Consider the following 24,708-nt stretch of genomic DNA (forward strand, 5'->3'; position numbering starts at 1 on the left):
ATGAATAATGTCATGAAAACTCCTTATAATACTATTACTATTTGTTGCTTTAAATATTATATATAATTTTAAATATAAGAGTCAGAACAAAAGTTTTCTTTGCCTGTAAATATGAAAACTAAATTTATTTCATCTTCTAAATTTATAATTCTTTTTGAAAATATTCCTACTCATTGTACGTAACAAATGAAATTCAAATGATAGTATGATACATATAATTAGAAAGAATATTTTAAAAAACTAAAATTTTAAATAACTTACTTAAAATAATTTTGGAGCAATGACAAACAAAGAAGTTGGAATTTTGTAAATACCAAATAAAAAATGTCAATAAAAATTTATTGTCATTTGCAAATTCAGATTTGTCAATATCAAATAAAGTTGTGTTACCAAATCTGATTTGGGATTTGTAATTTTTAAATCTTTTTCTGTCATTTTTCTAATAATTTTTTAATATTAATAAATTAATTATCTAAATTTGATATTAAAGATTAGATGAAGTATTAGGAAGGAAAAAAAGAAAAAAAGAGAAAGAATGAGGAGGAGGGAGGGGGGAACTTGGAAGTGTCGGTAATGAGGATGATTGGCATGTGTGAGGATGTACGGTGCAGGCTAAGCCATGGACCAACCGATGTTGATATTCTAACGGCTCTTTTCATCTTTCCTCCAATCCCATTCCTTCTTCCCCCTTTTACCCCTTCCCTCTGCTTTTTTTTCAATTCCACCTTCACTTTTCTCCCTCCCACTTACAAACAAAAAATCTTAAAATAATAGTAATAATAATTAAGAGTAGAATTAGAGGAGTCCGTTATCCATTGGAAATCCTCCACCTAACTCCTCAAATGTTTGCAAGATTGGATTTTTCTCGATAATATCCTTTGTTAATTATTTACCATGCATATTAATATCATGTAAGTCTCTTACCATTTCTCAATAGCTACTTAATACTTTCATATTCTTGTCTTACCCTCTCACTCAACTTCCCCCCTCCTTTCTCCTTTCTCCTTTCTTTCACTTTCTTCCTCTTTCTCTGCATCTCAGATTCCTTCCTCTAACTCCAAGGTAATTATCAAGATCCTTTCTTTATGCTTCTTCTCTTTTTCCTTATCTTTTCTGGGTTCTCAAATTTCTCTCCGCCCTTATAAAAGGTGTTCACTTCCTGATATTGTTTATTCCTTCCTTCATCGGGACTGCTCTGTTCTGCTCTGCTTTTGCTCTGTTCTTTCTGAGATTTTTAATTCCCTCTCGCTGCTTCTTTTTTTCTGCTCATCTGTTTCCGAGGTTGTCTTTCTGGGATATCTCCTAATCACAGAATTGAATTTTAGGTGAAGCTTCCCTGCGGTTTTGTTTTGTTCTGAATAAAGCCTGATCGTTTGTTGCTTGCACAGGGAACATTGAGATGGCAGATTACAATAGAGACGAGTATTTTGCCTCCCAGGACCTTGAGGTAACCTTACCCCAGTGTTTTCTGATGTTTCTGTTTTTAATCTCATTGCGCACATTCTCTAAATGGGTAACATCAGAATGATTAAATCTGAAGAACACAGCCAAGAAACAATCTTTGGCATTCAAGGGTCAAATTATACACTTTGCATTTTTTGTATATTATGACATCATAATGGAAGTATCTTTGAAAATAATAGGATTTATATAATTTCGATAGAATTAAAAGAAAAAAAATCATGTGGTATATTATTAGAATAATTACTAAAAACTAGTCATCACCGACGGAATGTGGGGATTAGGAACAGAATGTTCCAATTCTCAGCGGAAAGAGAAAGTTTGGTTTTGTTTGGTGTGGCACAATGCAGGGCTGCCACACGTTTTTTAGATTTTTTTATTCGCCACGTTTGTAGGGACATGGACGTAATTTTACATTATAATTTTCATTCTGGTCTGGCTAATTTCATTTAAAATATTATTAAACGTTCACCGCACTTTATTTGGCACAACACGAATTTGTTTGGTGTCATTGAATGAATATATTGTTTTATTCTAAAAGATTTTTCCCCCTTTCTCGAAACGATTTTCTTTTTCTGTGGGTTAGTCCTTGGAATTAGTCAGATGCAAACATTTGATTACAATTAAGAAAAATTCCAACACAAAAGAATAAAATAAATAAAAGTCTCGCCCACGTATTGTTTTGGCCTAATCCCATGGACAAGTAAATGATCATGGAGGTCGAGGAAGTAATTTGGAATTCTCCACCTGAATTTATCGAAACAGGACAAAGAAAATCATTAATTGATTTTGATTTAAATAAAATTATTGCAATTATTGAATATCATGACGGGAAGAATCAAATCATTATGCTGTTCGTCTCCTTTTTTGGTAGATATTATAGATTCTTTTTATTGCGTTATTCTCCCAAGAAAATTGTTTGTTAATTGTTATGCAGGTTTTTTTTTTCCTGGTGGATTAGTGGTTGTAGATTTTCTTTTAGAAAAATCAAATTATTATGTTGCCTTTTCTTTGTTTGGTTTTTGGTGGGGTAGATTAATTTCAAAACTTCCAGAACGTTGATGATGTTGTGTCGTGTTCTCCTTCTTCCACAGTTCAAAGACAAAAAGCAAAGCATGTGCAAATTAGCTGAACGTTATGATTTCAAAATTGAACTCGAAATCACAGCACAGGATCTGCTCCACGATGGTTAAATAATTATTTTTATTAAAGTAATGTATTTCAATTTGTTTATTTTGGTGCTGACAGGAAACGTCGTCCACGGGAAACAAATACGGTGGCCTTACCCCCAAGAAGAAGCCTTTAATTTCCAAAGTAAGCCCGGTCACACGTTCTCATTCCTTATCACTTGTCAAGTCCCGTGCCATGCACGTGACGCCAACGTATTTGTTGATAATATAATATAATATTTTTAAATCGTTTTTCTTGGGTCAAGGATCACGAGCGGGCATTTTTTGACTCAGCAGACTGGGCATTATGCAAGGTTAGCCAATCGTTGGTCAAACTCAAATTCCCCCCCTTTTTAAATTTTTTTTTTTTCCGCCCTATTAAATATCAATAATAATTCTAATATTTAAAAAAAAAACAGCAAGGTGCCGGAGTTAATAAAAAATCCACAGCAGCCATAGAGACGTTGCGACCAAAACTTCAGGTTTGAATGATATTAACCTTTTTATGACTTAGTCTTAATTGTATATTTCTTAGCCTAATAATATTTGTTTATTTTTTGGAATTTTGCAGAGAACGCCACACCAGCAGCTTCCTCCAAGAAGACCGGCCTGTACATCTGGCCCAGATAATCTGGTGATCCAATTATGTTCGATTTGATTAATTAAAGTTAATAAATAGTTGAGGAATTTGTAAACTAAGATGTGTGTTTAATTTGTGATGGCAATCAGGGGGAGTAGAGAAGCCTTGAGATGGAGTCAAAGGATTTGGTGAATGCAGTTGATGACGTGGCTAGTCTCTGGTTTTAGTGGACGAAATCATGTGTATATCTGCCATTGGGGGCTTCCGTGTTTCAATTTTTACTAGTTTTTATAATAAACTCCATCCTTTTGCTTTTTCAGCCTCCACCCACTCATTTTTAATCTTTGCGGTTTATATATAAAGCACCTAATTAAGTAATGACATTTAAGACAAAGCCAAAATCAACGTGTTGCGGATACAAACGAAACAACGGGGAAAAAAAAAAAAACCACCAACAGGGAGGGAAATAAAAAGGAGATTAGGCGGCCCGCGCGAAGACCATCATTTGTCTCAAGGAACGGTCATGAACGCTCGTCACCAAACGGCTAGATCCTTCCTAGCTTTGATGAAACGGTGCGTAGAGGCACATCAGCTGCTGCGCATTCCATATTTGGAGTGGCTTCCACATGGCACGATTTTATTCGTTCATAGGAGGCACTACGGCACCTTCACTCGTCTTCTACTTCTCCTGCTCATTGCCAGAAAGAACCACTCTCAGGAGATTTTTGCTTCGTTTGAGATCGATATCTCTGGTTACCCGGGACAAATCAACCTACAAGACCATGTTTTTACTACTTATTTGAACTAATGGCATCAAGTTCACTCTCAGAAATTCAACATGAAAACAGAAACACAAACTATGAATATTAGGAATCGATCTTCCCAGGAATTTAAGGGATGATTTTCATGTGCCTGAGCCTTGCGACCCACTTCCTGACGCTCTTGAAACTATCAGCGAATCCCAAGAACCCAAACTCTTTACTCTTATTCATACTGGATACGTGCTGAAACTTGAAATTCGCCACCACTTTGAACGGAGGATAGCAGGCTATCTCCTCCAGCTTCGTCTTGTAAAGCCCATGCTTCTCCACTATCTCCTCCCAGACCTCACCCTTATGGCTCATCATCTCTACTATGTCAAAGTCGTCTTCTTCCTTGTAATCCACGAACTCAACATCGAACTCTTCGCTAAGCACCTTCCACATCTTCTTCCAAGTAAAGAAATCACCGTTAGTGCAATTAAACGCTTCGTTTTTGGCCTGCGGCGTCACCGCCGCCCACACGTGTTGCTCCGCCAGGACCCCTGCGTCTATCATGTCGCAGAAATGCTCCCACGTGTACCTCGTCCCGGGTACCGAAACGGCAACCCTTCGTGCCGGCAGACGGCCGCGTAAGCCGCCAGCATAAGCAGAGCGTTGTGTGTGCTCCTTGTTGACGCGCCTATGATGATGGAGGCACGGTGCACGGAGTAGGTGAGGGGCGGTGCGTAGGAGGCGACGAGGTCTTCCAGCGCGTAGTAGAAGTTCGGGTAAGGGAGGCGGGGCATGGACTCGTGGAAGGGTGGGTCGTGAGAGGCGAGGTGGCGAGAACGGACCGGGTCGTTGATGGGGCCCATGTAGTGCTTGGTGCCGGTCTGGATGGTGACGTGGTGGAGCCGTGGCGAGGGAGAGGACCTGAGGACGTTGAGCACGTTGGTTAACATGGTCCCGTTCATGGCGACGTTGGTTTCTTCGTCTTCTCGGATCTGGAAGGTGACCCAGAAGACATGGGTGACCTCATGGGCGATCGGGGAGAGCTTGGCACGTGTGTCTTCGGTGTCCAGCGCGTCCAAGGTAATGTAATGGTGGAGGAGGGAGGGCGAGAACCATGCCGGAAGAGGACGCCGCGCAGCGCCGTAAACTTTCCAAGGGCCACCGAGACAATCAGGGCGGCTCAAGGCTTCGGCTAGGCTGACTCCTGTTAATCCGGTGACGCCGATTATGAGTGCAACGTAGTTGTTGTGAGGTTGAGGTTGCGGCTCCATGCTGAGAACTGAGGACGACCCGACGGCACAGTAGTGGGAGAGGATGATGGTTTTTAATGGGTAGCTGCGTCGTTTAAGGCCACAGATTAAACTTTGGTGCTTATCCCCGGCACAAGCATTTATTTATATATATATATATATATATATAAATATTCGCATTTTGTCGGTCTATGACTTTTGTTTTTGGGGAAATCACAAATAAAGACCCTCAAATTAGCAAAATCACTCTATGGTCACCTGAATATGTTAAATTACTATGAAGGACCCGGTCTCAAATTTTAAAAGTATAAAATAATTAATTGTTATAAAAAAACATGTTGTTAAATTTTATAATTACAATTTGAGACCGGGTCCCTCATAATAATTTAGCATATTCATGTGACTATAGAGTGATTTTGCTAATTTAAGGGTCTTTATTTGTGATTTCCCCTTTGTTTTTTAATCAAATCGAGCAGAGAGAGAGAGAGACTTTACCTTTCAGACCTTTTAAAGCGAGATCAGATCTTGGCAATTATCATATGCCAAGTGGATGTAGTAGCAGACAGAATGACCGTCCCCGAGGCGAATGAAAGCGCAGCGGGTGGGACTCGGTGCTTCCTCCTTGAAATCAAGTTAACGACCATGCTCGTTCATGAGTCTAGGTTTATAATACCTTTTAGTTATATATGAGAATAGTCAAAAGTAAATTGGATTAATTAGTTGCTTCCCGCACCCATATAATTTCCGGCTTTAATTATGGTGATTCTATCCATCAGTGGTTCGTCGTGTTGAGCATGATGAGGAGCATCATGAAACTGAGACTTGGATGTCTGCGTCATCTCAAGCCTCAGACCTGAAATATTAAAATAAAAAAATCAAATGTGTGCCCCAGAGAAATCATTATAGAATTAAAAATAATGCTCCTCTCAATTAAATTTGATAGGTACTGCGGGTATCTCTGTTTATGTAATAATTTGGTGAGTTAAACAAGTCCCACGGTCAAAGGAGAATGAAGATGCAGGAGAAAGTAGCTAATGGAAGTGGATAGAAAATCATTATATACTCACATCTCCGTTTATATCAATTTATGCTGAATATGTTTTTCCAGATCATTTTATATACTCACATCTCCGTTTATATCAGAAATATTTGACATTACTTGGGCATCGGGCGCCCACTGCGGAAAACCATTGTCACCATTACGGCCCCCACCCAGTAGTGGCCCCCACATGCACGGTCGTTTCATTAATTTGCCTTCGTCTGCCATTTCCTCCTTATCTCGTTTATTCTTCTTTTCTGTTTTTGTTCTTTTTCCTCGTAGGGCCAAGGGATGATTTTCATGTGCCTGAGCCTTGCGATCCACATCTTGACGCTGCTGAAGCTACCAGCGAATCCCAAGAACCCAAACTCCTTACCCTTATTCATGCTGGACACGTGCTGAAACTTGAAATTTGACACAATTTTGAAAGGAAGATAGCTCGCTATCTCCTCCAGCTTCGTCTTGTAAAGCCCATGCTTCTCCACTATCTCCTCCCAAACATCACCCTTCTTCCTCATCATCTCCACTATATCAAACTCTTCTTCCTTATATTCCACAAACTCAACATTAAACTCCTCGCTAAGCACCTTCCACATCGTCTTCCACGTGAAGAAATCACTGTTCGTGCAATTAAACGCTTCGTTTTTGGCCTTCTCTGTCATCGCCGCCCACACGTGTTGCTCCGCCAGCACCCCTGCGTCCGTCATGTCGCAGAAATGCTCCCGCGTGTACCTGTTCGCCAGGTACCGGAACGCCAGCCCTTCGTGGCGGCAGACGGCGGCGTAAGCCGCCAGCATAAGCAGAGCGTTGTGCGTGCCCCTTGTTGACGCGCCTACGATGATGGAGGCACGGTGCACGGAGTAGGTGAGGGACGGCGCGTAGGAGGCGACGAGGTCTTCGAGCGCGTAGGATGGACTCGCGGAAGGGCGGGTCGTGAGAGGCGAGGTGGGGAGAATGGAATGGGTTGCAAATGGGCCCCATGTAGTGCTTGGTACCGGTTATGGCTGAGCCGTGGCGAGGGAGAGGACCTGAGGACGTTGAGCACGTTGCCTAGCATAGCTCCGTTCAGACTTTGTTTGGTTGGGGTTTTTTTGAGGGGAGAGGAAGGGAGGAGAGGGGAGGGGAGCTAAACCCTCCCCTCCCTTCCTCCCCTCCCAAATTGAGAGTTTTTAGAAGAAAGAAAAATATTATGAGAATCTTGACAAATATGCCCATGTTATTTTTTGAATATTTCAGTAGTGTTCTCTTGATATTTTTTTGGTTTATCATGATTACCTTCGCATTCCCTTCCGCAGTCACTCAGTTATATATACACACAAATATAATATGTATATATGTTAATATATTAATTAATTATATATATTAATATATATTATAATTATAAAATGGCACTGTTAATATCATATATATTTTTTATTTCCTAATATGTAGAGGGTATTATTATATAGTTAAAGTTTTGTCTTTTTTTCTCCTATTCACTTTTCTAATACATATTATATTTTTATTTCATAATTTTTTTATCATATATAAGTGAGGTAATTGGTTTTTTTGAAATTGATAAATTCAGAAATAATAATTTTGATATAAATATTATAATAAAAGAATAAATCAGTATAAATATAAAGATAAGGGCATATTTGTCAATTTATAATCCCCTCCCCTCCCCTCCCCTCCCCTCCCGTCCCTTTATGAACCAAATAAAAAATCTCCCTTCTTTTCTCCTCCCCTCCAACCAAACAAAACCCATGACTTCCCTTCACCTCCTCTTCTTTTAATTAACCTCCCCTCCCCTCCACTCCACTGGGTGTCCAGGGCGTTGAAGGTGATGAAATGGTGGAGGAGGCAGGGCGGGGACCAGGGCAGAAGGGGACGGCGAGCCGCACCGTAAACTTTCCAGGGGGTGCCGAGACAATCAGGACGGCTCAAGGTTTCGGTTAGGCTAACGCCTGTCAGTCCAGTAACGCCCACAATGAGTGCTACGAAGTTGTTCCGAGCTGAGAGCTCCATGCTGAGATCTTGGGAAAACTGGCAAAACACTCGGATACACGCAACTGATAGTGGACGATGGCCCTTTGAAGTTGTATTTAAGTCCACCTAAAACGCAGATTAAATTTTAATTTGGAAAAACTAATCTGTCGGTCCCAGTAGTTTCATCAAATTTTGAATCAGCTCCCTCCATTTTTTTTTTTTGCCCTTTTATCCACTCCTTATTGTATGCTTCGTTACCTTTGGAAGTCCTTCAGTCTATGAAATATGAATTTGCCGTTAGTGGGGTGACATGACTTTCTTACTAAGCACAAACACTGGGAATGAACTGGGTATAATGCGATAGGAGAGAGAGTCATTGGAAAATAAAATGACACAAATGCTGTCCTGTGTTTCAGACTTCAACCATCTCCATCTTCAATTCTTCTCCCCCACGGCTTCTTCAATACTTTCACCACCAACGCTCCTTCACAATGTGAGCTACTTATGGCATGTTCTAGAGGAAGAAACTTCATCTCCATATCAGTATTATTGGCCACATCGACCACAGTAAGTAAATATTATTTTGTCTTCTCTAGTCCGTACAAATCGGTCCCCAGCCTCCAAAAGCAAAGCCGTAATTGAAGTAAAATTTCATCAGACAATTAAAAAAAGAATGATTTTACAATTTTTTTTCACTTGGCCCATTTTATTTGGTACGTGTAATAAATTATATAGAATGGTGGAGGATTGTGGAGGGATTAACGAAGGAAGAGGAGAGATGAGATGTAGGGGATGTGAGTTTGGGGAAGTTTAGAGAGAGAGGAGGAGGAGGAAGAGTAAGAAGGGGGGAAAGTATGAGCTTGGAGAAGTAAAAGCTGTTGCGAATCGTCAGTGGAAAATCCTTGAGAGCTGGGAGGGGGAGGGGAAGAGAGAGAAGAAAGTGGAGTGAGGGACAGGGAGGAGAATAACCGAAGAAAAAAGTTGATGTCCATTTTTTTTTTTTAAGTGTTAATGCTTGTGCTGAGTAAGATGGCCCCATCGCCTCCACTAACGGCAAATTAATGTTTCATGAACGGAAGGATGTGAATAGATAACAGACCATACAATAAAAAATGAATAAAAAGGAGAACAAATAGAAGGAGTTGATTCAAAATTCAATAAAATTATAAGAACTGACAGATTAGTTTTCCTTTTAAGTTTTCTTCCTTACTTATCCGGTAGCGTTCTGTCCATGTATGATTTTAGGCAACTTAGCCAACAACTTTTTCTTTCAAGGTTACATCTATCTTGTGTATTTTAAGCAACTCGCCGGCAGTTTGGCTCAGAGTTGCCCCCTCAATAAAATATAATAATGTGCTAATAGCAACGCCCAAAAGTGGGAGTAGAAGACAAGTGACCCTTACTTAACGCGAATGACATTGTAGCATGGGGGACTCCCTTATTACTCGCGTTGCTCGGTCGGTCGGCGATTCACAAATGATGTTAAATATTTGAATAATTTGAGTAGATAAAAAAAAAGTCAAATCAGTTATTTGTAATAAATAGGTGTTGTCTTTCTTAAAATATTCTTACTGATCAAGTTTATTAGCTAAAACTACCATTATTAAAAGAATTATCTTAGAAAAAAATGAATAAGTATGAGAGACAAAGTAAATTGGAGTCTTATATTTAGAACCAAAATAAAAGTTAAACGAGGTCTTATATTAAGAACTAAAGATAGTATCTGAGACTTACTAACTTCCATTGTTAATATATGAACTAGTTAATTAATTTGAATAGATTAAGAAAATTTGTCAAGTTAGTTATTTGTAATAAATATTATCTCCGATTCTATTTATAAGACCTTATTTGTATATTATAAATGATGTCTTATAATTAGAACCGGAGGTAGTATGTGATATCTTTCCTAAAATATCCTTATTAATCATGTGTATTAGCTATAACTATTATTTGATAAAACTTTTAACATGTACAAGTAAATACAAGGGTTACTTTAGGAAAAAATAAATAAATATAAGAAATAAAATTGATTAAAATCTTATATTTATAATCAAATTATATATCAAATTAGTTTTTATATTAAACATAAGAGGTGGTATTGTAGAGTTAATATGATGCGAGTTTAAAGTTACCTTACAGTTTGTCCTTACATGACATGGGGAAATTTATACTGGGGTATGTTGAAAGCTTTGTACGTAATTTATACGTAGAAGTTGCAAGCATGAGATGCTGCTAGGCTAATAAAGGCGCAGAGAGAAGATGAATAGACACACATCAAAGTACTGGGCATTGGGAAAAGTGAGAAGTGTCTAATTGGAAGAAGCATCATGATGATGATGAAGAAGAAGAGTTGAATAGAGGAGGTGATTCCAGGAATCTGGAATGCCAGGAAGGCACCAATGGCTGCAATCCTGTACCATGGTCCTCGGAGGAGGACTTGGGCCTCTGTACAAGGAAGGGTGGCCATCTTTTCTGTACTCTGTCATCCTGGAAATGTTAAGGTAAAACACAGGCGTCTTCATGTCCGCCATCACACTCTCCAATATTCTCATCGTCCATGGATACTCCCCAACATGGCTCTCGTTCTTTATAGGCTCTCTCTCCCCATCGCATTTGCCTCCTGACTTCCATTGCCCCCCTCTGCAATTTTGTTTATTTAGAAATTTTGTTGGGAAAAAAACTTCATCCTTCATGGTTATTCGCCAATTTACCTGTAGTGAGAAGCTGAGAATCCAGTAAAGAAGACCCTTGTGCGCGTGCTGTCAACTTTGGAATCCACCCATTTAGCCCAAGTCCTGAGGGCTTTGCCCAGTGCTTCCTTCACATCTAGTCTGTCGTAGACATGGTTTCCTTCTCGAAAATAGTTTCTCCTGCGAAAGTAAACAATTATACTGATTCGTGAGTCTAGGTTCATGGTACATTTATATCAATCAGTAAATTGGATGAGCTGATTCCTACCCATTTCTAGTCTTATGGTGATTCCACCAGTGGCCCGTGTTGAATATGATAATATCAGCATCATTGTACTGAGATTTGGATGCCTGCATCATGTCAAGCCTCAGAGTTTCTCCATGAGGCGGCCCTTCGTCAAAATATGAAGAATTATTCTTCCATTCTTGGACAAGAAATGGTGATTTTATAAAGTCTATAGAGCATCCATAGTCCTGCCATGGTAATTAATCAAATATCAGAGAGATGATTGCGTGCTGCGATTAATAGTAATAATTTGCTGCTTTCATAACTCACTTTAAATCTGTAGGAATGAAAACCTTGAGTTCTCAACTCTCGCCGGGCTGAAACGAGAAACACTCTGGTTTTATCCTTGAGAGATTCCCTCAAGGAACACACGAGAGACTGCCACATGTTCCTGTTCAGCGAGTCCCCAACAAACACCATCCTTTTCCCTCTCAACAACCTCAGCATTTTAAGCCCGTCGAACCTATACAATGCAAGAAAATGAAATCAAACGTGCGAGGTATAGGATCATAAGCAAGGAGGTTCAGACCTTGGAATGTGACATCCACGAGGCTTCCACCGGTACTCGAGATAATCGGAGTCAGGACGTCGATTCTTGAAGCAGTTGAAGGCGTCGTCGAGAAAAGGGCAGGAGCCAGGCGGATAAGGAGGTCGTGCGTGGCGGTCAAGAACCCAAGCTCCATCAAAGATGTCGCAAGAAGCAAGGTCTCTGATGATTTGGGATTCGTGAGCGGTGGATGAGAGGGGAGGATCGCGGGATATCTCTGCGGCAGTAACAGAAGAGAAGGCGTCGGAAGAAAGAAGGAAGCGAGAAGCAGCGACGGTGACGGCGGAGGCAGCGGAGGAGGAGGGAGAGTAATCATAGGAGTATGATCTGGAGAGGAGGTAGAGTAAGAGAAGAAGGAAGACGGTAAGAATGTGGGTTCTTGGGCGACAGAGAGGGTGCTGAGTTCTGGGGAGGAATCCCTTGAGAGTGAAGAATTGGCTCTTGAAGCACGCCATTATAGATCTCAGAGGTTCTAATCGAAGTCATGTTCAGTATTTATATGATTTTGGGGGCAGTAGGAATTCGGCATTATAAATCTTGATATATGCTCTGTCGCTGAGAAACCCGCCGTTCAGTTATTCAAAGTTCAGAAACTAGAAACGTTGATTCTTCTCCTGATTTGGATTGATATTTTTGTTGAGTTTGCTTTTGTTTATTTAACAAGTGATTAACAAAATGACTATCTTCTGTGAAAGCCTCTCAATCCATCATATTATTATTATTTGTGACGCAGTCATCAATCCGTTCGAGAGTGTAGTACTAGTACATTGCTAAATTGCCTTCCATGATAGCGCGTAATAAGAATTAATAAGAAAACGGGAATGAACTTAAACAGTGGTGTTTTTCAAGATTCAAACAATAATCAGTCATGTATTATGATAATAGCACCCATGCATACACCAAAATGAATTGATTGGGCAGTGATGAGCAGCATCAAAATCAAAATTTATACAAAAGCGAGAGCCCCCGTTAAGATGAAGGCAATCACCCATATAAGTTGAACATTATTGGCGCCTTTGCTTCCCCTGTTAATTCCTCCATAATTCTGGATGTGCTTTGCCACATCGAAGTCTCCTGCGCGCGCGCACACACACACACATATGATCGTTAATTAATCCCCTCACCACGTACAGTGATTAGATTTGCTAATTATATAATTAAGGTTACCTCTTTCAGGGCCATATCCACATCCTGCTGTGATAGTTTCCTCGACGTCCTTTATGGTTGCCTTGTTGGCGAACAAGAAGTCGCTGAATGTGTTCTTTATGCAGCTCAGCACCAAGCTTGTCTCCGACGCGCATGGCCCTTCGCAGAACTCCTCCGTCTTCTCCGGCGGCACGTTCAGGTATCCTTTCTCGTTCAGTCTACTTGATTCTTCGCAGCTCTTATATATCTGCTGTTTCATTATTATTTTTATATACATATTTCTCCTTAGTTACTCTAATTGTTTAACCTCTAAGCACTATTAATATCTTCAAAAATCAAAACATTACGTATAATATCGCTTTTTTCGTGCTTACGTATTTATCATGCAAACACAGAAGGGCTTCGGACGCGATTTCTCCAGGGTCAGCTACTCCGCCTCTGCCTCCGCCGCCAAACCCAGCCCCACCACCAATTCCGCCTCCGCGACCCCCACCAAACCCAGCCCCACCACCACCACCTCCTCCAGGACCGCCACCATACCCGGCACCGCCACCACCACCACCTCCTCCTCCAAGTCCACCTCCAGGACTACCGCCATACCCAGCCCCACTGCCACAGTCAACTCCATTTCCGGCGGCACCACCAAACCCCGCCCCGCCACCTCCGGCTCCACCCCCGGCTCCCCCGTATCCGTCCTCGCAAGGCCCTGCATCATCGTCGGCTTTGATACCTGTCAAACTCAAAAGATTACCGATCGATCAATCTCAGCAAAAATAACAACGAACAAATTAACCAAACAGAACATTTTGTGGATATGTACCAAAGTTTTTAGAGAACAGAGAGATGTTAAGCAGGAGTAAAGCTACAGTCCAGAGTCTGACACTCCCTTGGAATGCCATAATGGATCGAAGCTTGTGCGGGATATGCTTTTACTTCATGATGAAAAGGAGTATTCAATGGGATCGCAATATATAGCTAATTAAGGGTAGAGTTCCCCGTGTAAGCAGTCTGGTTAGTTAAGTAGGTACTGATTTCCAAGTTAATTCAATGTAGAGCGACCAACAATATTACCTACCACAACCTTTTTGTTTATATAATAGTATGATCAAAATCAATACTTTTAAAAAACGAGAATGAGAATGTCTTTGAAGGCTGTTGACAAAGCTAAAATGATTCAGTTATTATTATAAATATATTGGCACAAACTGTAAGGCATGGTTGGTGAATTTAATTGGAAAGAGAGACCCGTTAGAGTATTTGCCGGGTAAACCCAAGGTAATGCGATGAGACTGAGATGGATGGGGGCAGTTCAAGGGCAAGCCACCAACATATCCTCACCCGAGTTCAGTAAATCAAACCTAATTAAAGTTTTCCATTTATGTTTAGTTAAACTTCTCTTATGGAACAAGTTCATATTTCTTACCGTGGGGGAACTAACAGATCATTCAGTTGGTTTCTTTGTAGAAATATCTGCTTTCTTTTGAGCTCTCGGCTATGGAGCCGGACTAACTTTGTTGGTATTTGTGTCGAGTAGTGTAAAGAGATACTCACTTTTCAAGAATGAACCTTGACCTTCAAGTGCTACATCACAAGAAACATGCACAGATGATCAGATGTTACAACATAAATAAACTGCGCCAAACAAACTTGGGCAATGGATTTGATCTTCACTATTGTTCTTTTTTTTATTCGGCCGGGGAGTACAATATCCACAGCGGAGGAGAAACGGGTTGTTCGATCCATTCCCATTTTAGGCTGTCGTGTTGTTTAATTTGATGGGTACAAGGTTGTAATGGTCTTTTAATTTCAAGGTTAAAAGGGATAAGTCTTTGAGTGATGGAAGGGGAAGGACTGGAACTTCACATGTCACTCTGCTTCTGCTTCAGGGAATACAATTTGGGCTTTGAAGGTCCCTCCCAAGCTGTACAACTCTAGTTATTTAGTCATCACTTGTTCTGTGGCAGAAGCTTTTGACTATGAAAAGGGGTTTTGATTTAGCTAGCAAGGAGATTCAGATTTACATTTGAGGTACTCCATCAGACAAACCATCCACTAGAGTCATAGATAACAAAGCTTCGTGTAGTACAATCGAAGTTAGTTTAATTGATCCAATTGTTCTGCGGAGCTTGACAGCATTCTCTCTGTTTCGGATTTTCAACATTAATATGTGAATTAACCTCCCCAACCTCTCCATTTGCATCCCGGCAATTCTGTACAGTTGAGGCAGCTTGATATTATATTTAAGTGAAAATAGGAGCATGTTGTTCATGTTCATATATAGACCCATTGGAGCAGGTTGTTCATGTTCATATATAGACCCCTTCACACCTTCCTTTCCTGATTACTTACAATAGTGAAATTTAGTTTAAAAAAAGTGACAAAATTTTAACTTTATGTAAATTGAATTATAAGTTTGTGAATTGTTAATATTCCATTATTGGTTTAGAGACCATGGATATCGCACTAAAAATCAAATCACAAAGATCACATGCGTACTTTTTTTAATGTTAATTTTGAATAAAACTCAAAATATAATTTCTTAGCATACATGTTCACATGATACGTATACTTTTATAGCTTGGGATGTTGTATTGGAATTTTCTTTTTTGATCAACGATGTTGTCATGGATCATTGACATTGATAGGAGTTTGCCAATTTGGCAGTGTAATCATTAATCTGGGAGTACAAATCTGGAGGTATTTTGTAATATATTAGGATTTAGAAATACTAAAACTATTATCAACAAGGATTGAGTTTAAGGCTAATCAATGTGATAAATGAAGGTATTTAAATAAAAAAATTACTCAAGCTACTCATATTTCATTTTTCGACCGGTATTCATAATTTTTCTAATTTCATATATATGATAATTAAAATGGAGAAAGTTTTCCTTTTAGTAAATAAACAAATAAAAAGCGGCTGAAAATGACAGGCAGGTTTCAACTTTTAAAAAGTGTTTGGATAGAAACCAAACCATAATTTTAAAAATATTTTTATGATTTATGAAGTAAATATGTGAAAGAGTTTATCTCGTTTTACAAAAAAATATTTCCGAGAAGCATTTTTGAAACTTGTCAAGCACCTCTTTGATTTCCGTTACCTCACAATGTCGTGAATTATCGACATATTAATGAGTCCATGACGCAGCTTTCTCCTCCGAAACGACGACGGGTTCAGCACTCCGACTTGACTCCCACGCTTTGCTGTTTGATCCTTCTTTCGACTCAGAGCCGTTCTCGCTTATAGAGAAACAGAGACGCGTGACGCGCAGGATCGTTAATTGGAGCTTTGGGGCACTGGCGTTCCTTGCCGGAGAAGATGAAGATCAACGTAAACACCGTCGCCCGCAAAGTGGAGGTTGACAATCGCATACCCCTCCATTATTATTATCGGATTGCCGATAATCTTCTCAAACAGGTATCGTTTGAATTTTCTTCTCCAGCGCGTCTTTGATCCCCTCTTTTCTTTGTCGTGGTGTATTTTTTAAATTGTCGATTTGTAGGGATATTAGGGTTTTAATTCTCTTTAATTAGTGATTTCATCTCGAAGTTTCTCGAAGCTGTGAAGAGAAACCAGTGATTCGTCCGTGCATATGCAGGAGGGCTTTTGTGATTACGGATAACAAATTCATAAGTTAAAGAGCAATGGTGGTCCTTTTATTCCTGCTTCTTAGGCAGACGCCTTAGGAAATTGATATGCAGCCATATGAATATTAGTACTATTGTTTGTTGGTTTATATTTTTATACGCTATCATTGATCGTCATTGGTATAAGAGAAAATGAGCAGATTTCAAATAAGCTAATGATGGAAAGTACTGAAACTTGATCTCCTGCTTCCGAGGATTGGACAACGTCCTGATGAGTTTAAGGAACTTACATGGAATAATTAGCCGATTACAGGTCCTGTGTAGAGGATTTAAAACAATCGGGACTTGGAAAATAATAGAATGATGGATCTATTGCAACTGATAAATGAAAGATGCTAGTAATAAAAAATATTGACCCACACAACCAGTCGTGGCAATCACCTCCATGTGGCAAAATCAATAATTTCCTTCACAGTTGAGAGTAGATTGAAGAATGAATCAATTACCTCGAGATTACCGTTGCTTTTGCTGGATGAGATGTGTGCTTCGCATATGAAAGCTTTTCATCTTCAAGTATGCTGAAATGTTATAAAATAGAAATAGGATTTCTATCAAACAAGTCTGAAGATTAAGATATATCTACGATGTGACTAAGATTGGCCCAGGTGCCGCAGATGAGGTGCTTTCATTGATTTTTTTTTTTAATTAAAAAACATCTTTATATTGAGTATGACACATGCAAACAGATGCTCATATCTGCAAGGAAGAACGTTTCTTTGCTATCATAATTTGTAGAGTTTACGTTACATTTAGATTAACTTTGACCTATGCAATTTGGGGCTTGCTTTTGGATTTCAATATTTTCCTTGGTGATTTTATGGATTAATTGTTTTATTTCTTGCAATCAGGCTAATATCTACCGGGAGGAGAACAATATAGTTGACTTGTATATCATACTTCTCAGATTTTCAAGGTAAAATGATGAAAAATCCTTTGATTTCCTCAGTTTTGAACTAGTAAGATTGCAGTTAAATCGTGTTTAAGCTTCTATGTTTTTCTCTAACTGTGCATGATTATTTTTCTTTTCTAAGTTTGGTTTCTGAAACCATACCATGTCATCGAGATTACCAAACTTCACTTCCCAAACAAAAAGCTGCATATAAGAAGGTAAGAAACTACAACATTTGCCATTTTGTTAGGTGGATGCATTTTATCTTGCCTTTTTTTTTTTTTGGGTTTTAAATACAGCTGAATATGTGGTAATCACTTTATTTTCCTTTGATTCTTCCATCTCAGAGATTGTTTGCTGTACTGGATGAGCTTGAATCTTTGAAGCCAGAATTCAAACAAAAGGTTAATGAATTGAATGAGTTACATGGGGACGCACAATTTCCTAAAGTTAATGACTTCAGCAAGGCTTTGCACAGTTCAATGACTTCATCTTTGGAATGGCCTGCTGTCAATAATAATTCTTACTCAGGAATGGATTCTAAACAGGTAAGCTATTGATAATGCATTCTTTTTTTTGGTTACCTGTGTGCTGCACAAAGTTCAATTTATTTTCTTGCTTTCCGTTTTGTCTGATCAAGATTGTGTTCTTGAGGGAGTTTATAATTGTTTTTACTTATTTATTTCCTATGAATTACCATGACACGTCTGTGATGCAGTTGTTTAATTCTCAAGACTTCATATATTTGTGCTTTATTTGCCTACGTCTGGTTTATACCTATTAACTCGTTTTTCCTCTGTTTTCTGTTTTGGGCTTGATGCTGCTGCAGCCTGCTGGCTTGGGTCTACAGTCTTCATGGAAATTTAATAATAATGCTGGTCATTACGTATCTTCAAATGCTGTGCCTAATGACAAGCAGTTTCAGAAACTGTATGTTTCTTGTTCTTATTGTATTCTATTCTTTTGGACTACTTATATATGAGGCCTGCATGTGAGTAAGAGCTACTTTTTTCTACTGTGACTCTTTGGTTTTGGCCATCCCAGGACATCATTACTTTGCTTATCAAATGTTAGCTTGGTTGACTGGTTTTCGGTGTTCTGAGCGCTGACTCATCTTTTCATCATTGTTTATACTCAGTGTTCTTTTTGTGGTTTTTGCGCCTAAATAAGTTTAGTTTTGCATGTTTCATGGTTCGCATTCCTTTGTGTCCACCTTCTTCCCCATCCCTCCAAAAGGAAAAATCAAAGAATAAATGGAGAAGAGAACAGTTTGAAGTTAGTATTTGATTTTGATTTTGTTTTCTGTTATAGCTTTTGAAAGAATTTTTGTATGCTAGCTCTGTATTCCATAATAAATATCAATGCCTTATTTGCATATCTTGGTTGCTTATATATTCTCTCGCAAATCAAGTTTATTTCACACTGAACACATCTTCAGTTGGCTCCCCCTCTTTGTTTTCAGCAGCTTGTATGTTGTGAGTTGTGATTTGATTCAACAAATATTTATTGTCTTCCGCACATTTTACTTTTTAAGGTTTATTTTTTCAAAAAGTATATGTAGGCATATGCTTAATGATGAGATATGATAATTGCTTGCGGGAATGTGCAGATCTCTTAGTTTACGTCTACCAAAGGAGGAGACTCTATCCAGACACTCATTTTTGGGACCAAATGGTCTTCGGGGCCAGTGGCTTGGACCAAGTGCAGGAGTGAAGGTACTATTACAGGGTGGCATTCTAGTTTTTTCGCAAATTAAGATAGTGCTTGCTTTTAATAAAATATAGATATTATTTTGGATGTTTGCAGGTTCAATATCCAAGCAGTAGTGATTTGACTAGTGCTGAGAATTCAAGGTTTGGAATATCCATTCTTTCTTCAGAATGAAATTAGGAGGCTTTTTCCAGAGTCATTTCTAAGCTCTGGCATGATTTTAATGGTTCTTTCACTGGCTATTGTAGTGTACTTCCTTTCTGGAAGTTCCCTGCCCGTTTTCTTTTATCTGAATTGTTCTTTCTTTAAACAACAATCGTATTTGAAGATTAGTCTATTTGTTAATTGTCACTTTACTACGTCTTATTCAGCTTTCTACCCAAAATATTTCTAGTTGTGAAATTGTAACACTTCTTATTTTTGTTGTCAATGTTGATAGTCTGAATCAGGCTGGAAAATATGATCTTGTGGGATTTAAAGAGGGTGATCCAGGAACAGGCATGTCCACAATGGAGTCAGTGCTCTCCTTGGATGATGGAAGCTGGTCGCATCCTGCTGATGAGTCATGTCCTCCTCTATTGAATGAATCGGGGGACAGTAACTTCCAGTTGCTCAACATCAAGCAACCTTCACCTCCTCCAGTTCTTGCTCAGATTCAGCCAGAATATACCCCAATTCCTCCTTCAAAAGTTGCAGATCCAAGACCAGGACCAGCTAAGTCTTTGGATTCTCCACTTGGTCCTTCTGATTATCAGCACCTGCATATTGTAAGTGCCATTATTCTTTTAGAAAGTATATATGTTTCTTCGCTTCTCTTGGTCATTATCGTTACTTGTTCTGTTTCATAGTTAGTTTGGCTTGTTTGTTATAGTGGGTCAAAGTCATCTTACTTTTTTGTAACTTTGTGTTGCAGCCTGTCAAAATGATGGATGATTTTTTGAGGTTGGCTCTGGAAAATACACGGAAAAACTTGGAGACTTGTGGTGTTCTTGCAGGGTCCCTGGTAAGAGCAGTCAAAACTTTAAATTGTGTTGTCATTTTCTGCATATGTTGATTTCTAATAATAGTTTTTGGTGTTTGCAATCCGTGGGGCTGTAGAAAAACAGGGTCTTCCATATTACTACACTCATAATCCCAAAGCAGGAATCAACTTCTGACTCGGTAAGAAAACAATCATCTTTAAGTTCTTGCCTAAGTTTTATGATTTATATTGCTTTCCCTCGATCACAATATGATCTAATCCCTTACTATTTAATACTTAAAAGGGAAACTTTCATTTGTAGAGGCTAATTCCAATTAGACTGATTGTGGTGAATAATATAATGTTTAACTCCACATTGACTTTGAGATGCACAGGTGTGATGAGGTCTTGCATTTGTTTACTATTGATATTATTGATAACTCAGAACTACTTACGTGGAAGCATTGCTTGAAACTCGGCTACTATTGTAGACCGTGTGAGAGAATCTTACTCAAACAACCAGTTCTGTTGTCTATTTTAATGAACTTAATATTGGTATGGCCACTTATCGGAAATAAGATACTGATTATCATATCCCATGATCATAAATAGGATTATTTGATTATTCAATGCGCAACAGTTTGAAATACAAGATTGTAGGAAATGCAGTTTTATTGATCATTGATTAATCTACTTGTGTCTTTTACTCTTCAATATTTTCTCATTATTCTCCCATTTGATAATTATGCAGCTAATTGCTTTTATTTTTCAGTGCCAAACATTGAATGAGGAAGAGATATTTGAAGTTCAAGACCGTTTATCTCTTTTTCCTTTAGGCTGGATCCATGTAAGTGCTCCTTTATCGTTATGGGTGGAAGTTCTCTTATTTTTTCAGTTTAATTCTATCAAAGAATATGTTCTTTGTATCTGTGAGGTGGCAACAAGAATTATATCATGTATCTGGTCCTGCTTAGAGCTTAACTGGAAATTATATTGAACTGCATAGAATGCAACAGATGCAAGTTTAGTAAGAATAAAAGGAATATATAATTGACGGGAAGGAATTTATGTAGCATTGGAATGCTTTGAGATGAGATATTTGACCCCAACAAATTTAAGAATTTGTATGTTTCTATTTAAATATCTTGGATCTATCATCTCTACATCATAGGTGATCATTTCTGCTACTAAATACTGCTTGAGATCGCTTAACATGTTGATTTGTGGATGATTGTATTAGAAGTTTTTAAGTAATTGATAGGCGCTCTTGAGAACGAGCAAGCTTCTGTGGCAAATTTTGTAGCATAGTTTATGTCTTTGTCCTTTTTTTCTTCCCCTTCCCTTGGTCATTTCTTTCAATTATTTTTTGGCATCAAAGCTTTAAATGTCACCTGTTTTGTCTTGTTAATTTTTCATTTGGACTACAGACACACCCATCACAGACTTGTTTCATGTCATCGGTAGATCTCCATACACATTACTCATACCAGGTAACAGGAATATAATTTTGTTTCTTCTCTCTTTTTCACTTTTTAGGTTAAAATGAAGTGTTCTTTTGTGGCCCTAATGTGGCAACAATATTTTTAATTCTACTTTATGGATTTTCAATTTTATAGCTTTTTTGATATTGTACTTTGTGCTTTCTTTATTCTTCCATTTTACTGAACCCGATCCTTTTCTTCCTCCCTCATGTAGACTTTTTAATGAGTGATTTGGATGGTAGGTTTCAAAGGGGGTTTCTTGGCCAATTTATGAACCCAGTGAATTAATATTGACAGGGCAAGGAAGTATGGGATACCTATGTCCCGCATTGAGTAGCATGGGCTGCTCAATAGTGTACTTAAGCATGTTGGTTCTTCCACCTCAATAGCTAATTTTTTGGGGGAGGGTTTCGTGGCTTCCTTAGGAACCTATAAGCTACTTGATCCTCAATTATGATTGCATGATAGGGTTACATTGACTTTGGTCAGCAGCTTCATTTAGAATTTCTTTTTGGGAAAAAAATCTTATATATTATTGTGATTGTATCTTGCTGAGACAATATATTTTATGCCCTTGTTTTAGATCATGTTACCGGAGGCAATTGCAATTGTCATGGCCCCTACTGATACAAAAAGGTGCATTTTCTTTTGTGTTCTTGCTCCGTCAATTATTAAAATTATATTTTACTGTCGCTAATTACTCTGCATTTGCTGGTGATCCAGTCCACATGGCATATTTCATCTGTCTGACCCTGGTGGTGTGTCAATAATTCGCAACTGTCAGCAACGTGGATTTCATCCACATGAAGAGCCGTCTGATGGAAGTCCAATTTATGAGCATTGCTCTCATGTTTATATGAACGCTAACCTGAAGTTTGATGTTGTTGACCTTCGATAGAGATGATTAATCTAGGATTGCAGGCTCGCGGAAGAACATCTTTCCAGAGTTAAACAAGAACGGCATGTTTGCTTACCTGGCTGTCATCTTGAAAATTGAACTTCATGCTGATTCTTTTGTATTTAGTGAATGAGCTAGAGAAAACTAATCGCCCACCTCGAGATTTTGTATCATGCCAGGGAAATTGCACGAGATGATTGTATCATAAAAGAAAGATGATTGTGTAAATAGTGGTATTAAATTGGAGGTGGAGAAACCAGAAATATGACAACTGTTATCACGCAAGATGGTGCAATGAATTGGACGGGTGCCATCAGATACAGGCTACAGGTTCAATGTTAAGGTGAATTCATTGTCTAGACATGTTCATGGTAGTTAGTTTGCCGCTTCTTTTTTTCTTTTTTTTTCCCTCTTCTTTTTTTTTTGGGGGGGGGGGGGTGTGGTTTATTTGGTGGTTCACTGATCATAAGGAACAAGGAGTAAAACTGAAGTGTAATGGATCATTATGAAGTTATAATGAATGTGGTGGGCAAATCGGTCTCAGGAGCAAGTCCATCCCAAGTGTTATGCTAGTTTCAGAGACAACCCCCCCCCCCCCCACAATAAAAAAACTGCCATCTTTTCCTATGCATGGTGCATTTTATTCACATTGGAAACCCCCAAAACAACAGCTTTGATGACACTGTTTGGTTTGATGATTTCAAAGTACTTACCTACTTTCACCGGTTCATGAGTTTGCTTCTGCCCACCGAGCCGGGAAAGATGCTCTGCTCCAATATCTTCACCCCCGTGTAAATACTATTTTCTGTTTGGGAGGCCTGCGCGATGTATAAACTAGCTATTTTAACCATGCTGAGGGCCAACAAAATCAAGAGTTTTTGTTGCTTTTTCCCCCTCACAAAGTGGCATTCCCATTTTCTAACAAAAGTGCAATGTTCTCAATACGTATTACACCAGGACAAAACTACAAAATCCGGTTGGAATCCCCGTAACACGTGTCATCTGCAAGAATTCTAGGAGACATTCTTGCGACTTTATCTTCGACGGACTCATTAATGAATTAGTAGTTCTTATTTTTTTACGCACATCTGAAAGGCCCTTAAAGAAAGTGGGAAGGTTTTTATATTTATTAACTCTCACGATATGTCCGCCAGAAAACTAGGCATGTGAAATTTTGAGGGTGAGAATCCATGTTGATAAATCGATTTAAATCTGGTACAAAACTACTGACATGCCTGCCCAGCATGCTTGAAATTTGAATGGCACATCCTCTTGGGATCCACCACTAACCAACCTAGTGAATCACTGGGGGGGAAAAAAAAAAAACAAAAGAATAAGTATTGCTTACCCCACAAAACCCCACTGATGCGAACACATCAAATTAAAAAGGGAGCCACACTATTCCTCTCAATTGGTGGGAATTGCTGGCTGGCTGTTAGGTCTTCCGCATGTGAGGCTGAGCCCCAAAAAAAAAAAAAACCATTCCTCACTTTAAATTTGTTTGGAACCAAAGGCAACTACTAGGACAGAGCAATACGTATCGTATAGGCCACCAAAACTGGGTGCTCATTTAATACCTTTTCATCCACCAGTGCATTACGTTGTTCACATTCTAGCTTTGAATTCTTAAAAGTTTTCTTAGGTGAAACCAGTAAATGTAATGGCCTAGTCATGTCTGTTCCTGAATGGCGTGTTCATGGCGTTTGATATGAGTCTATCATACATGTGACCCTATTCAATATCCACGTACCCACCATGAAGTGGCATTGACGCTGACTTATTATCAACGTACCTTTCAATTTCTTCCTCTCTACAAAAATCAGTACTTGTCCTTTCCTTTAAGGAGTTAATTTTAACATCTTAAATGTAATGAGATATAACAACCATTACACCCCTTCTTTCTGGTCCTAATTATAGATATTGTTTGTAGCGCAAATAATGTCTTATAATTAGGACTGGAGGTGAGTATATTAGGATTATGGATATACATTATACAAATAAAAATGTTACGAAATTTGACTAATTTTAACTCAAGCTGATTAAGCCCAAATTCGAGAAAAAGTTCTTCCAACATGGTTTTGATCTATTAAAAAAAAATATACTCAAACTCAATTTTTATATGAATTTAATCTTATTATAGAAGGTCAAGAGAGAATTCTCCAAATATTATAGATGCATCCTTCAACAAGGAGGTAATCAAATGTTTTCAAAATATGTCATTAAAAATTAAAAA

The 24,708-nt window shown here is 38.7% G+C and overlaps 4 protein-coding genes and 2 pseudogenes across 5 annotated transcripts; 2 read left to right on the forward strand and 4 right to left on the reverse strand.

The window, feature by feature from the left end:
* The first annotated feature begins 860 nt into the window (after positions 1–860).
* LOC114744797 (uncharacterized) lies at positions 861–3,529 on the forward strand. Of its 2 annotated transcripts, none has more exons than XM_028932950.1 (7): positions 861–1,062; positions 1,389–1,447; positions 2,710–2,775; positions 2,897–2,944; positions 3,050–3,112; positions 3,202–3,264; positions 3,360–3,529. In XM_028932950.1, the coding sequence occupies exons 2-7, from the start codon at positions 1,400–1,402 to the stop codon at positions 3,366–3,368; spliced, it is 297 nt and encodes a 98-aa protein (XP_028788783.1). In that variant the 5' UTR covers positions 861–1,062; positions 1,389–1,399; the 3' UTR covers positions 3,369–3,529. The 2 variants fall into 2 exon arrangements, with proteins under 2 accessions (XP_028788783.1, XP_028788784.1); XM_028932951.1 differs by lacking the exon at positions 861–1,062 and adding an exon at positions 1,142–1,281.
* A 24-nt stretch (positions 3,530–3,553) lies between these two features.
* On the reverse strand, positions 3,554–5,333 carry LOC114744796 (3-oxo-Delta(4,5)-steroid 5-beta-reductase-like; annotated as a pseudogene).
* Positions 5,334–6,457: 1,124 nt separating this feature from the next.
* LOC114744800 (3-oxo-Delta(4,5)-steroid 5-beta-reductase-like) lies at positions 6,458–8,360 on the reverse strand (annotated as a pseudogene).
* A 2,129-nt stretch (positions 8,361–10,489) lies between these two features.
* On the reverse strand, positions 10,490–12,197 carry LOC114744801 (protein trichome birefringence-like 4). Its single transcript, XM_028932953.1, has 5 exons — positions 11,725–12,197; positions 11,466–11,658; positions 11,178–11,383; positions 10,931–11,089; positions 10,490–10,859 (listed from the first exon to the last, which is right to left on the reverse strand). The coding sequence occupies exons 1-5, from the start codon at positions 12,195–12,197 to the stop codon at positions 10,529–10,531; spliced, it is 1,362 nt and encodes a 453-aa protein (XP_028788786.1). The 3' UTR covers positions 10,490–10,528.
* Positions 12,198–12,592: 395 nt separating this feature from the next.
* On the reverse strand, positions 12,593–13,787 carry LOC114744802 (keratin, type I cytoskeletal 9-like). The gene is made up of 5 exons (XM_028932954.1): positions 13,709–13,787; positions 13,451–13,618; positions 13,263–13,405; positions 12,910–13,138; positions 12,593–12,816 (listed from the first exon to the last, which is right to left on the reverse strand). The coding sequence occupies exons 1-5, from the start codon at positions 13,785–13,787 to the stop codon at positions 12,689–12,691; spliced, it is 747 nt and encodes a 248-aa protein (XP_028788787.1). The 3' UTR covers positions 12,593–12,688.
* A 2,283-nt stretch (positions 13,788–16,070) lies between these two features.
* Positions 16,071–22,863, forward strand: LOC114744795 (AMSH-like ubiquitin thioesterase 3). Its single transcript, XM_028932949.1, has 14 exons — positions 16,071–16,306; positions 17,385–17,449; positions 17,568–17,643; positions 17,773–17,973; positions 18,255–18,355; positions 19,035–19,140; positions 19,232–19,278; positions 19,575–19,902; positions 20,049–20,138; positions 20,234–20,296; positions 20,869–20,943; positions 21,524–21,586; positions 22,161–22,213; positions 22,301–22,863. Exons 1-14 carry the CDS (start codon positions 16,208–16,210, stop codon positions 22,473–22,475), a joined length of 1,542 nt encoding a protein of 513 aa, XP_028788782.1. The 5' UTR covers positions 16,071–16,207; the 3' UTR covers positions 22,476–22,863.
* Positions 22,864–24,708: the final 1,845 nt, after the last annotated feature.

The sequence above is a fragment of the Neltuma alba genome, unplaced genomic scaffold (genome assembly GCF_004799145.2).
Source record: "Neltuma alba isolate B1F8T4 unplaced genomic scaffold, ASM479914v2 tig00004449_pilon, whole genome shotgun sequence".
NCBI classification, from domain to species: domain Eukaryota; kingdom Viridiplantae; phylum Streptophyta; class Magnoliopsida; order Fabales; family Fabaceae; genus Neltuma; species Neltuma alba.